This window comes from Perca fluviatilis, chromosome 3 (genome assembly GCF_010015445.1).
Source record: "Perca fluviatilis chromosome 3, GENO_Pfluv_1.0, whole genome shotgun sequence".
NCBI classification, from domain to species: Eukaryota; Metazoa; Chordata; class Actinopteri; order Perciformes; family Percidae; genus Perca; species Perca fluviatilis.
Window position 1 is genome coordinate 44,193,944 of NC_053114.1, and position 13,317 is coordinate 44,207,260.

The 13,317-nt window shown below is 44.5% G+C and overlaps 1 protein-coding gene across 1 annotated transcript in view; it reads left to right on the forward strand.

The window, feature by feature from the left end:
* large2 (LARGE xylosyl- and glucuronyltransferase 2) overlaps positions 1-12,183 on the forward strand; it is a 32,195-nt gene extending 20,012 nt beyond the window's left edge. Inside the window, exons 8-14 of the mRNA XM_039796168.1 lie at positions 1,861-1,986; positions 3,677-3,832; positions 5,340-5,503; positions 6,977-7,260; positions 8,249-8,390; positions 8,492-8,687; positions 11,510-12,183. Of these exons, the coding sequence (XP_039652102.1) occupies positions 1,861-1,986; positions 3,677-3,832; positions 5,340-5,503; positions 6,977-7,260; positions 8,249-8,390; positions 8,492-8,687; positions 11,510-11,707 (1,266 nt within the window). The 3' untranslated portion in view covers positions 11,708-12,183. The remainder of the gene's footprint in view (positions 1-1,860; positions 1,987-3,676; positions 3,833-5,339; positions 5,504-6,976; positions 7,261-8,248; positions 8,391-8,491; positions 8,688-11,509) is intronic.
* Positions 12,184-13,317: the final 1,134 nt, after the last annotated feature.

The following is a 13,317-nucleotide window of genomic DNA, read 5'->3' on the forward strand; positions in this document are numbered from 1 at the left end:
AAAAGAGAGTTGCATAAGAGTTAAACTATTACAACTTGTGCAGTATTGATCATTTGTTGGTAGATGGCGCGATCCATTTTGAAAATGAATGGAAACACCGTAAAATGTCTCAAATCAATTCGATATACCAATTTAATCGCAAAACAGCACGTGACGTCATTACGCAACAGGTTTTTATTCGCTTTAAAGCCGTTGGATGGAAACACACTTTCACACTCAGCTTTATTCGCATGAGTTTTTTTACCGAACTTCAGATAATTTGATTGACAAGTGGATGGAATCTTAGCTACTAAAGGCAATAAAAGCCCCAAAAAATTATCTTTAAAAAAAGAAAAGATAAAAGAAGCAAATACAACGATGTCTGTGTGTCCATGCCAGTCCATGTACAGAATAGGGCAGTTGGAACGAATTTCCGAAAGTAAAAATATAATTCGAATAGTAAAAAAAATCAATACTATTCGAATGCTGAAACTGCTATTCAAATGTGATTTTTTTGTTTTTTTACAAATAGTAAAACGTTTTTATGTTGGCTAACGTTAGCTAATCTCGCTCTTCTCATATCTGATGAACAGTAAGTTACAGGAGTGAGAAACACAAGGCATTGTGAGCTAACGCTAACGTTACATACCGAGTAACGTTAGTATAGGGGGAATGACAGGCTGCGGCTGGAAATCGGAAGAAGAATGGGAAATAGTTTTAACATGACTTTAAAAGTGACATCCACCGAGCCAAAGTGCTTATGTTATCATTAGTTAGCTCGTTCTGGTTTTCTAACTGCGTCGCGAGTTATAGGAGCTTAGCTGGGAGTTTCATGGAGACAGCTAAAGTTAATGTTAACTAACCTACAGCTGTCAGAGTTAGCTTCGACTTCATATATTACCTTCTAACAGCTGTAGTCTCAGTAAAATAGTAGTAGCACCGTTTGGCTTAGTTATCAATGCCGTTAGCATCGTGGCTAACACTATTGTTACTAAGTTTATGACAAATCTTATCGGCTGTGCTTTCTAACGTGATATCATGGTGCTAACCGAGCACCGTTAGCCTTTACAACAGAGCCACTCTGCTACACTTGTTAGATGATATTTAATTACAGAGTTCTCTGTTGATTTGTGTTTGTCGCTGTGTGCTCGTGGTGGAATATAAGGTAAACAGAGAGCAGCGTGCCAGAAATTCAATGCGCTGTGACGTAGGTCCCCTTCAAGGCCAGGCTGATGTTGGAAGTCCCTCTAGTGGACAGAACGTGTAACAACAACCACAGGCTTATAGTGGCATCGACGATGCATAAGCCTTAGTAGCATAGTACATATTTATAACAGGCTGCTGAAGTTCTACCATGGACTCTGTGACATTTCTTGTGGAAAAAATGCCTTGGGTACCTTGTTTCAAGCAATTCTAGTGTGGTATAGAAAGCCTGCAGGAAGACTCGATTTGTGCCAGTTCTCATTAATATTCAACAAGCTAAGCTGTTTGAATCTGGTTGGCTAACAGCTAGCCAATGAGAGCCTGGCTGTCAGAATCCTTTACACAGCGCAACTGGGCGAGCTCATGAATAGTAATGAGCTCAGGCAGTATGATGTCAGACTGACCAGCTTTTGTGATTGGTCTGATTTCTCTGCTTATTTCTGTTCAGTGGCTAGAGCTGACAGAGGAGGTAGCAGTTCATTTTCACATTCATAACATAACACAAACACATACATATAACATTTCAAAAAATACAAGTAAAAACGGTTTTGTGTGGCAGGGCACCTTTAAAAAGAAATAACAAATTAAATTTGAATGGTATTCTAGAGGAAGACTGACAGCTCTAGTACAGAAGCCGATGGAGTGTTGTTAAAGCTGTGGTGTGTGCCCTGTGTGCAGGACATCTTCAACGCCTTCATCAAGCAGAACCCGGTGCTGGTGCACCAGCTGCCCTGCTTCTGGAACGTCCAGCTGTCGGACCACACTCGCTCCGAGCAGTGCTACACCGAGGTGTCTGACCTCAAGGTACACACACACACACACGCACGCACGCACGCACGCACGCACGCACGCACAAACACATACACATGCACGCACGCACGCACGCAGTAACACACACACGCACTCACACACACATTATCCACACTCCACCGCGCGAACATACATACTCCCCACACACTGCCACACACACACACACACACACGACGCACGCACGCGACGCGACGCCACACGCACGCACGCACAAACCACACACACACACACACACTCACCAACACACACAAACACACACACACATTACACACATACACATGCACGCACGCACTCACACACACACGCATACACACACACACACGCGTGCACACACACACACACACGTGCACACACACACGCACTCACACACACACACACATTACACACATACACATGCACGCACGCACGCACTTCACACTAATAATACGCGTGTACACACACGCTACACACACACACGCGAATAATAATACAAATCGACACAAAACACACACACACACACTACCCACACTCCACCGCGCGCACATACATACTCCCCACACACTGCCACACATACACACACACATTACACAGACACACACACACGCCGCCACACACACACACACAGCCAGACACACACACACACTCCCCAAACACTGCCGCACACACACATGCACGCACGCACGCACACCGCCACACGCACGCACAAGCATCACAAACACACACACACACACACACACAAACACACACACTACCACCCCAACACTACATACATATACTCCCTACACACTGCCAAACATAATACACACATTACACACAACATAAACACGCGCCACACAAACACACACACACAACACACTCCCACACACTGCCGCACACACGCACAACAAGAGCCACAAAAACAAAAACACACACAAAACACACACAACACACACACACACAGCCAGGCACACATACACAGCCAGACACACAAAACACCCCAACACGCACGCCACAAAACACAACACACACACACACACAAAACAGCCACACATGGACACACACAACACTGCCAAATACACAACAACACGCACACACACACACACACACCGCACACACACAGACACACCCACAGACACACACACACACATTACCCACACACTGCCGCACACACACAGTGCCACACACACACACACAAGCTGACAATGTCATCCAGAGTTTTTTTCTTTTCTTATATAGGTATTGTCATTTTCACTGTCACAAAGGCGCCAGAAACTCTGCATTCACCGTCACTCTCTCACTCACTCCACCACACACACACACACACACACTCACACACACACTCACTCACTCACTCACTCTCACACACACACTCTCACTCACTCATACACAGGCAGACAGACAGACACACACACACACACCGCTACACACACACACACACACACACACACACACACACACACACACACACACACACACACACACACACACACACACACATTCTCCAAAAGAGAAACGCTACTCTTTCAACATACAACAGAAAGCAGCATAAAGGCCAGTGAAAATGATCTGATTTTAACTTATTCAGCCTCTCTGTCAAACTCTGTGCCGACTAATGTGATGTATGAGTGCAGATTGGGAAGAACAGACGGACTTAGAGGCAGAGAGTTGTCCCGTGAGAAAGGGGCATGAGTGTAGTAAGTGAGTGAGCTCCCTGCTGTGGTTTCAGGTGATCCACTGGAACTCTCCGAAGAAGCTCCGAGTGAAGAACAAGCACGTGGAGTTCTTCAGGAACCTCTACCTGACCTTCCTGGAGTACGACGGAAACCTGCTGAGACGAGAGCTGTTCGGCTGCCCGAGTCAGGCCAACCCAGAGAGTGTCCAGGTTAGAGACGCACACACACACACACACACACACACACACACACACACACACACACACACACACACACACACACACACACACACACGTAAGGGGGTTAAAGCATGCCCGACCAAGCCAATATTTAATTTATTTTTAACATAATCACATAAACGCTTTTGGAAAAGATCCCACATTTCATCATTGGCAGGATATTAATACTAATAGTGATTAATTTGTACTGTACAGCAGGAGTGTGGTTGCCATCGTAACACAGTTCCTGCTCAGATTTGCCAAATCTTCCTAAGAATCCAAATTAATTCAATTTGTTTGGTTTAATTGGTTGTGTTTATGGTCTGCGGAGGAGAAACCGTTATAAGCATTGTTCAGTTTAAAGGAACACTTAGCTTATTCACCGTAACCCCCAGAGTTAGACCATACATACCCTTCTCATCTCCGTGCGTGCTGTAACGCTGTCTGACGGCTCCAGCGGTAGCTTAGCCTAGCACAGATCCTGGAGGTAACTGGCTCCATCTAGCCTAGCTTAGCACAGATCCTGGAGGTAACCGGCTCCATCTAGCCTAGCTTAGCACAGATCCTGGAGGTAACCGGCTCCATCTAGCCTAGCCTAGCACAGATCCTGGAGGTAACTGGCTCCATCTAGCCTAGCTTAGCACAGATCCTGGAGGTAACCGGCTCCATCTAGCCTAGCTTAGCACAGATCCTGGAGGTAACCGGCTCCATCTAGCCTAGCTTAACACAGATCCTGGAGGTAACCGGCTCCATCTAGCCTAGCTTAACACAGATCCTGGAGGTAACCGTCTCATCTAGCCTAGCCTAGCACAGATCTGGAGGTAACCGGCTCCATCTAGCCTACTGCTCCCAATAACTGACAAAATAACGCCAACATTTTCCTATTTCCATGTTGTGATTTGTGTAGTCACATAACAAGATCACATGACACACAGCCATCTTCTAACCGTATACATACTGGGAACTATATTCTCAGAAGGCGAAGCACTGCTACTTCTGCTACTTGGGCGGAGTGATATGCTTGCGGCACCTGAGAAGCCCAGAGCAGCTTCGCCTTTCTGAGAATATAGTTCCCAGTTTGTATACGGTTAGAAGATGGCTGTGTGTCATGTGACCTTGTTATTTGTACACGCTGTGACTATACAAATCACAACATGGAAATAGGAACATGTCTGCGTTATTTTGTCACTTAATGGGAGCAGTAGGCTAGTTGGAGCCGGTTACCTCCAGGATCTGTGCTAGGCTAAGCTAATGCTGGGGGTGTCAGGCAGCGTTACAGCACGCACTGAGATGAGAAGGGTATGTATGGACTAGTCTAACTCTGGGGGATACGGTGAATAAGCTTAATTCCCAATAAGTCGGCGTGTTCCTTTTAAAGCAACAAATGTGTCAGGAAACGAGGAAAAAGTTATTTCTCGTTTCTTGGGATGTTTGTGGTTCAAGCGTTGCCCTTTTTAAAGACTTCCTCCGAGCTTTAAACGGCGGCGTGTGTCCTCAGCTGCAGGCGGCCCTGGAGGAGCTGGACGAGGACGACCAGTGTTACGACTTCCGTCGGGAGCGGCTCACCGTCCACAGAGTGCACCTGTACTTCCTGCAGTACGAGTACACGCCCACGGAGGACGACACCGACATCACGCTGGTGGCCCAGCTCTCCATGGACAGGTACTAAGGCATGGATACCTGACCCGAGTCCGACGGGCCGGGTTCGGACAGATATTTAGAAGTTATGGTTGGGTTCGGGTCGGCCTCAGTCACATCAGCGCGATAAGGCATTGTTGTAAAATGTTCAATGTTCAAACCAGGTCCTGGAGATAACCGGCTCAATCTAGCCTAGCTTAGCACCGATCCTGGAGGTAACCGGCTCCATCTAGCCTAGCTTAGCACAGATCCTGGAGGTAACCGGCTCCATCTAGCCTAGCTTAGCACAGATCCTGGAGGTAACCGGCTCCATCTAGCCTAGCTTAGCACCGATCCTGGAGGTAACCGGCTCCATCTATCCTAGCTTAGCACAGATCCTGGAGGTAACCGGCTCCATCTAGCCTAGCTTAGCACAGATCCTGGAGGTAATCAGCTCCATCTAGCCTAGCTCAGCACAGAACCTGGAGGTAACCGGCTCCATCTAGTCTAGCTCAGCACAGATCCTGGAGGTAACCGGCTCCATCTAGCCTAGCTTAGCACAGATCCTGGAGGTAACCGGCTCCATCTAGCCTAGCTTAGCACAGATCCTGGAGGTAACCGGCTCCATCTAGCCTAGCTTAGCACAGATCCTGGAGGTAACCGGCTCCATCTAGCCTAGCTTAGCACAGATCCTGGAGGTAGCCGGCTCCATCTAGCCTACTGCTCCCAATAAGTGACAAAACAACATGTTCTTGTTTCCATGTTGTGATTTTTAGAGTCACAGGGTGTACAAATAACAAGGTCACATGACACACAGCCATCTTCTAACCGTATACATAGTGGGAACTATATTCTCAGAAGGCAAAGCACTGCTACTTGGGCAGAGGGATTTGCTCGCAGCACCTGAAGCCCTGTGGTGAGAAGCAGAGAGTTCGCTCAGAGTTGGAGTAATATCACTCCGCCCAAGTAGCAGTGCTTCAAACAGCTTTGCCAGCCAACTTACTGGAGTTCCCCAACTACACATATCCTACACAAGTACAATGTGTGTGTATTATTTGTAGAGCTGGGCAATATATCGATATTATAATATCGTGATATGACCTAAGTGTCTTTTCCTGGTTTTAAAGGCTGCATTACAGTAAAGTGATGTACTTTTCTGAACTTACCAGACTGTTCTAGCTGTTCTATTATTTGCCTTTTGTCCACTTAGACATTATGTCCACATTACTGATGATTATTTATCTAAAATCTAAAGATATTTTGTTAAAGCACCAATTGTGAACCCCAAAATATCGCCGCAATATCAAGGTATTTGGTCAAGAATATTGTGATGTCTGATTTTCTCCCTATCGCCCAGCCCTAATTATTTGTGTCCCCTTCAATAATTGCACCTAAGACATTTAATTTTACAGCAATGCTTATACGGTCCTGCCCCTAATTCACAAATTAGAGGAATTATTTGGTAATGAACGTAAGTTGTCTCCTTGTTGAACACGTTTGTGTCTGCTCGACCTGCAGGCTGCAGATGCTGGAGGCCATCTGCAAGCACTGGGAAGGCCCCATCAGCCTGGCGCTCTACATGTCCGACGCCGAGGCCCAGCAGTTCCTCCGCTACGCCCAGGCTTCCGAGGTCCTCAAGAACCGCAAGAACGTCGGCTACCACATCGTCTACAAGGAGGGCCAGTTCTACCCCGTCAACCTGGTCAGGAACGTGGCGCTGAAGAACGCCAACACGCCGTACGTCTTTCTGACCGACGTGGACTTCCTGCCGATGTATGGCCTCTACGATTACCTCAGGTACGGTTAGCCGCGGGACTCCCGTTCGCACTCTTATTCTTATTTCTTTAAAAAATGTTTTTATTGATTTTCCATTGCTATTACAACTTTTAACTGTTGTATTAAACAGGAGGCATGTATGTCTGCATCAGCCAATTATATTGGAGTGGCTTTAAAGGGGTGATAGAATGGTTATACGGTATTTCACGCTGTTCCTTAAGGTCTCCTAATAGGGTATGTAACACTGGTTGGGCTGAAAATGACTCTTTTGCTGTTTTTTTTGGCCATAATGCTACCCTTTTAAATGGGACTGGACTGAAACAAGAACTTTTCTGCCTTCATTTCTCCGCTCGTGAATATTTCGATGAGCTGCACGCTGATTGGTTGAGCTTAGCACACACACACACACACACACACACACACACACACACACACACACACACAGAGACACACCCTCTATCTATTTCTGAAATGTCCTCTTTAAAGTCCGCCCTCCATGTATCAAGTCTCCGGTTCAACAATCTTTTAGGACAGTAATGTTAAGCCAGTTCAGATTAATGATTTTCGATGAGACAAAACCGTTTCAGAACGTTGCAGAGAAAAGTTTCAGCGGTCTGAACCGGCCCGTCTCAGCTCGACTCAAACCAGCTGATGGGGTCACTCGACTCAGCTGGTCGAGTCTCCAGAGGCTGGTTTTATAACGTAAGAGACGTCTCTTGTTTCTACAGCCAATAGAGAAGTCAGCTGGTCGAGTCTCCAGAGGCTGGTTTTAGAAAGTAAGAGACGTCTCCTGTTTCAACAGCCAATAGAGAAGTCAGCTGGTGGAGTCTCCAGAGACTGGTTTTAGAACGTAAGAGACGTCTCCTGTTTCTACAGCCAATACAGAAGTCAGCTGGTGGAGTCTCCAGAGACTGCTTTTAGAACCCCCGGGGGGGCCCCCGCCCGGGAGAACCCCCCACCGGTTGTTGGGGGGTGTTTGGGGCCCTGTTTTCCTTTTTTTGGTGGTGCTGGTGCATTGTGCAATGCTGGACATGGCTCACACTAAGAAGGCTCTTGTGGTTCCGGCGTTCGAGACACTTCGTTACCGTCTGTCCTTCCCCAAATCCAAAGCTGAGCTGCTCTCCATGCTGGACATGGGGGCTCTTTACACCTTCAGGTATAGGCATGAAAAAAAAATTAAAACATATTGGTGAATCATGATTGGGGAAAGAAAAGTAGATTATCATTTAATTTAACTTTCTTTTCCTGCATCTCCAGGTATCATGTGTGGCCTAAAGGTCACGCTCCGACCAACTATGCCAAATGGCGAACAGCCACCACGCCGTACAAGGTGGAGTGGGAGCCGGACTTTGAGCCGTACGTCGTGGTGAGGCGAGACTGTCCCGAGTACGACCAACGCTTCGTCGGCTTCGGCTGGAACAAGGTGTCTCACATCCTGGAGCTGGACGCACAGGTACATCTGACTGCGGTTCAGACGCACACACACACATGTTGGGTGAAGAGGAATATTAATTGTAATTTTTATTTATTTATTTGAACAGGGACAGTGCACAAAAAACATTAATAGACGTCTTGTGTCAGGTTGTAGCAAATTGCTAGTTTCCGCCCGAAGTCCCTGGGCAGGTAGATGGCGCAATAAAATACAAAGTATTTACAGTACAACATATACAATACAGATACATAAAGTCATATAATTCTACAGACATTATTGTCCCCCTATCCCACCCCATCTAGAGCTAAAACTAGACCCCTCCCCCCATAAACACACAGCTATTTAGCACATCAATTCACTGGTGGGAGCAAGTCTGCTTTGTTAACAACCAATGCTTTGCTAAGCGTGAGAATGAGTGCAAGTTAGTGCATGAAATTAGCTCTGTAGGAAGAATATTCCACTGATTTATAGCCACAAAGGAGAATGGTGTCCTCCTAAATGCAGTTTTCCATTGTGGAGGACTACAGAGTGTAACAAATATTTTCAGAGGAGGAGCAGAAGCATTATGAATTATAAAAAAAAAAATTAAGTACAGTGAGAGTTGTGGTGATTAATCATTATCCTCTCAGCCACTTAAAACATATGTTTTCACAGAATCTTCACTGTGAGCTACGACCAACTATCTGGGCCGTTTCCCCCGCTGTGGGACTAATGAGAGATTATTTCGTAGTTAGAAAAAACACTTAGGGACGAGGGGGGGGAATATTCAGAGAAAAGATTTTTTCATATTAAAGTAGTAAGTGTACGAGACGAAAACTCACAACTACTCTGACAAAAACTTGTACATTCTCTTGAGATTAAAGTCACATATATCTTCAGATATTCAGTCTATGTTCTTGTGAGGTTTCTTATTTGTGGTAGAGATGGTCCGATGCCATTCTTTCATCCCGATATTGATTCCGATACCTGAACTGCATCGGCCGATACAGAGTACCAAACCTATACCAGTGCGTTAAAAAAATTTTAAAGGTCCCATGGCATGAAAATTTCACTTTATGAGGTTTTTTTTAAAACCATTAACCATTTGTTTAGATGTTTTCCTTGGGTCAAATTTGACCTGTTTTCAGAGGTTTTTAAAATATTATATATCAGAATTATGAGTTTCTTTCAACCAAAAATAAGGGACGTTGTACGGGTTCCATACAAACTTCTTTACGGGTCAAATTAATGATTAATTTCAAAGAATTTGGGGAATTTTATAAAATTTTTATAGCAACTGAATTGAATTAAAAACCAAAAACTAAACTTTGACATGAGCCCATCTGTGACATGCTCTGATATTAACTATTAGTCCAAGTACCTCATTATATTTGTTTTCTTATTTAACTCAAAGATTTGATTTAATGTCACATAAATAAGGTTTATTGATCATTAAGGGAAAAAAAGCGCTGAAAAAGGTGATACAAATGTTTAAAAAAGCATCAAAAGGCATCGAAAAAATCTATCGCTGACAGCGCTGTACTGTTCCTCTTTATATAGACTTTTTTTTTCTACCAAAAATGATTAGCGCTGGTCAGGGGGTACTTGGCTTAAAGGTCCCATGGCATGAAAATGTCACTTAATGAGTTTTTTTTAACATTAATATGAGTTCCCCCAGCCTGCCTATAGTCCCCCAGTGGCTAGAAATTGTGATAGGTGTAAACCGAGCCCTGGGTATCCTACTCTGCCTTTTGAGAAAACGAAAGCTCAGATGGACCAATCAGGAATCTTCTCCTTATGAGGTCATAAGGAGCAAGGTTACCTCCCCTTTCTCTGCTTTGCCCACCCAGAGAATTTGGTCAACCCATGAGAGAGAGAGAGACATCATGGCTTTCAAACAAGCAAAGGGGTAGTTGGTCAAGGCCACACCCCCACCCTCCACCTTGCCCCACCCCCCCCCTCTCTCCTCCTCAATAGCTACAGACACAGAAATGGCACATCCTAAGGAAAGCTCATTGTGGGACTGGCTCTAGTGGCTGTAATTCTGCACCAAGGCTGAATTTCGGGAAAGAGACTTCAGATACAGTATTAGGGGACCACTAAGGTCTATATAAAAGACTTCAGATACAGTATTAGGGGACCACTAAGGTCTATATAAAAGAGACTTCAGATACAGTATTAAGGGACCACTAAGGTCTATATAAAAGAGACTTCAGATACAGTATTAGGGGACCACTAAGGTCTATATAAAAGAGACTTCAGATACAGTATTAGGGGACCACTAAGGTCTATATAAAAGAGACTTCAGATACAGTATTAGGGGACCACTAAGGTCTATATAAAAGCATCCAAAGAGCACCATGTAATGGGACCTTTAAACAGCTGTATACTACAAAAACATAATCAAATAAATACCGTCTAGTTTGAAAGTCCATCATAACCAAAAAAGAACAAATAAATAAATCTTACAAATGGCTGTGTAGGCTTCTGTTTTTAGAGAAATTAAGCCGAGAGCTAACGCTAGCAAACGTCCATTTAATCCAAGTGAAGCTACTTTAAAGTAGATTTCTTTCAGGCTAAATTACTTGGTATTGGAATTGATGCATGGACTTGCATACCGATACCAATGCCAGAATTTAGGCAGTATCAGAATAGGCAGTATCAGAGGCTTTTTCTATACTTGTATTGATATTGGAACATTTCTACTACAAAGCTAAAGCTAATTGCCCCACAATAAGAATACAGTTTGATTATAACTTTTATTTTGTTGGTAACCGTTCAAGTTCGTAAATCGAGGGTGCGATTTACCAATTATTATTTCATGTCTCTCGTGGTCTCAATCCGTTTGTTTTCCCTCCCCTCAGGAGTACGACCTGATGGTCCTCCCCAACGCCTTCATGATCCACATGCCCCATGCTCCCAGCTTCGACATCTCCAAGTTTCGCTCCAGCTCCAGCTACCGCAACTGTCTGAACACGCTGAAGGACGAGTTCCACCAGGACCTGTCCAGGAAGTACGGCTCAGCTGCTCTCAAGTACCTCACGGCCCAGAGGGTCATCTAAAAGAGCAGAACTGCGGAGAGCTAGCGAGTCCCTCGGCCCTCCGGACGAGGTCCCAGAGTTCGGACAGACTCGTACTGACGCTGCACTGCGCCGCTGGGCAGCAAACAATGCCGGTAAAGCTTTACAGCCCTTTGGAACATTCTCGGGGCTCCTGTGCATTGAAGGGTAACTCCGTTTCTTTTCAATCTGGACCCTATTTTCTAATGTTATTGTGTCTGAGTGACTGGTGGGAACAACAGTCTTTGAAATTGGTCCTGCATTGAACAAGAACGCTGTGATCAGCAGTCTTGGACCGGGCTGCAATGTAACGCTAAAGGACAATTTTTTGAAATACTAAAATCCTCTTTGTTTAACCAGAAACGGCGCCGAGGTTGCCAATTGCCAAACTCCACCAGACTCCATGTAAATAATAGGGGTGGGAATCACCAGAGGCCTCACGATACGATATCATCACGATACCTATGTCACGATACGATATTATTGCGATTTTAAACATATTGCAATATTCTGCGATATATTGCAATGTACTACCTTTTTTCCAACTTCAAATTTTTCCCAATTTCAAATTATGTCCCCAAAGGACAATTTTGTCAACATCTATTTTATCTAAAAAGATACATTTCTCTGTTTGTTCATCTCACTTCAATTTTATTGCTGCAAAATGGGATTGTCAAGCAGACAACACATATATCATAAAAGATCGATACTTGGCATCTGTGTATCGATACAGTATTGCCATAAAAAAATATTGCGATACTATGCTGTATCAATTTTTACCCCCACCCCTAGTAAATAATCAGGACTTTTAGCGTGTATAGAGCCAGCATATCTCCACATGTAAATGGGTGAATTAAGGGTTTATTTCAACTAAACCAGAGTGGTGATTGTTGGAACAGTGGAAAGATGAACCAAGATGGCTTTTGAGAGTTTTATTTAGTTTCGGTCCACTTTGAATGAAGTGTGTTTTACAATGATAAAAGTCCTGATTATTTACATGGAGTCTGGTGTGATTGCTGCTAGCAATTTTGCAAATGTTTTTATGTTTAAATAAGGGATCTTACTCTTTAACAAAAAGGTCTATCTCTGTAGGGATCCTTTCCATAATGTTGTCAGACACTTAGAATAATAATCTGAGTCTGTCAGCGGCAAAAACAGAACTTTTAGTGGACGTAAATTGAAGATGCGCAACTACCCATTGACTTACATTGTAGCTTGTTTCGCTGACTGCCGTCTTCTGCAGCTGTTTTTGCTTTAACACTGGACCAATGTCAAAGATTGTCGTTCCCATCATTCACTTAGACGCAAAACAATGAGAAAATAGAGCCCAGGTTGAAAAAATACCGAAGGTACGCTTAAATTTTCCAGTCGACTCCAGAGACGAACAACCGGAGAGAGAGTGGCAGCGAGTTTCCTTAACGCAGGATTGGCTGGGCTGAGACTGGGAGCGATGGATGGACGAGTGTGGATACTAACGGGACTTAGCTTTAAGGCCGGGAAATAACAACCATATTCTTCTTTATAAACTTGTTCTGACAATCAGGGCTTTTTCCCCCAGAAGATACGCGATGTAACAGTCCGTCCACTTGGATGTCTGGACGCAACGGGAACCC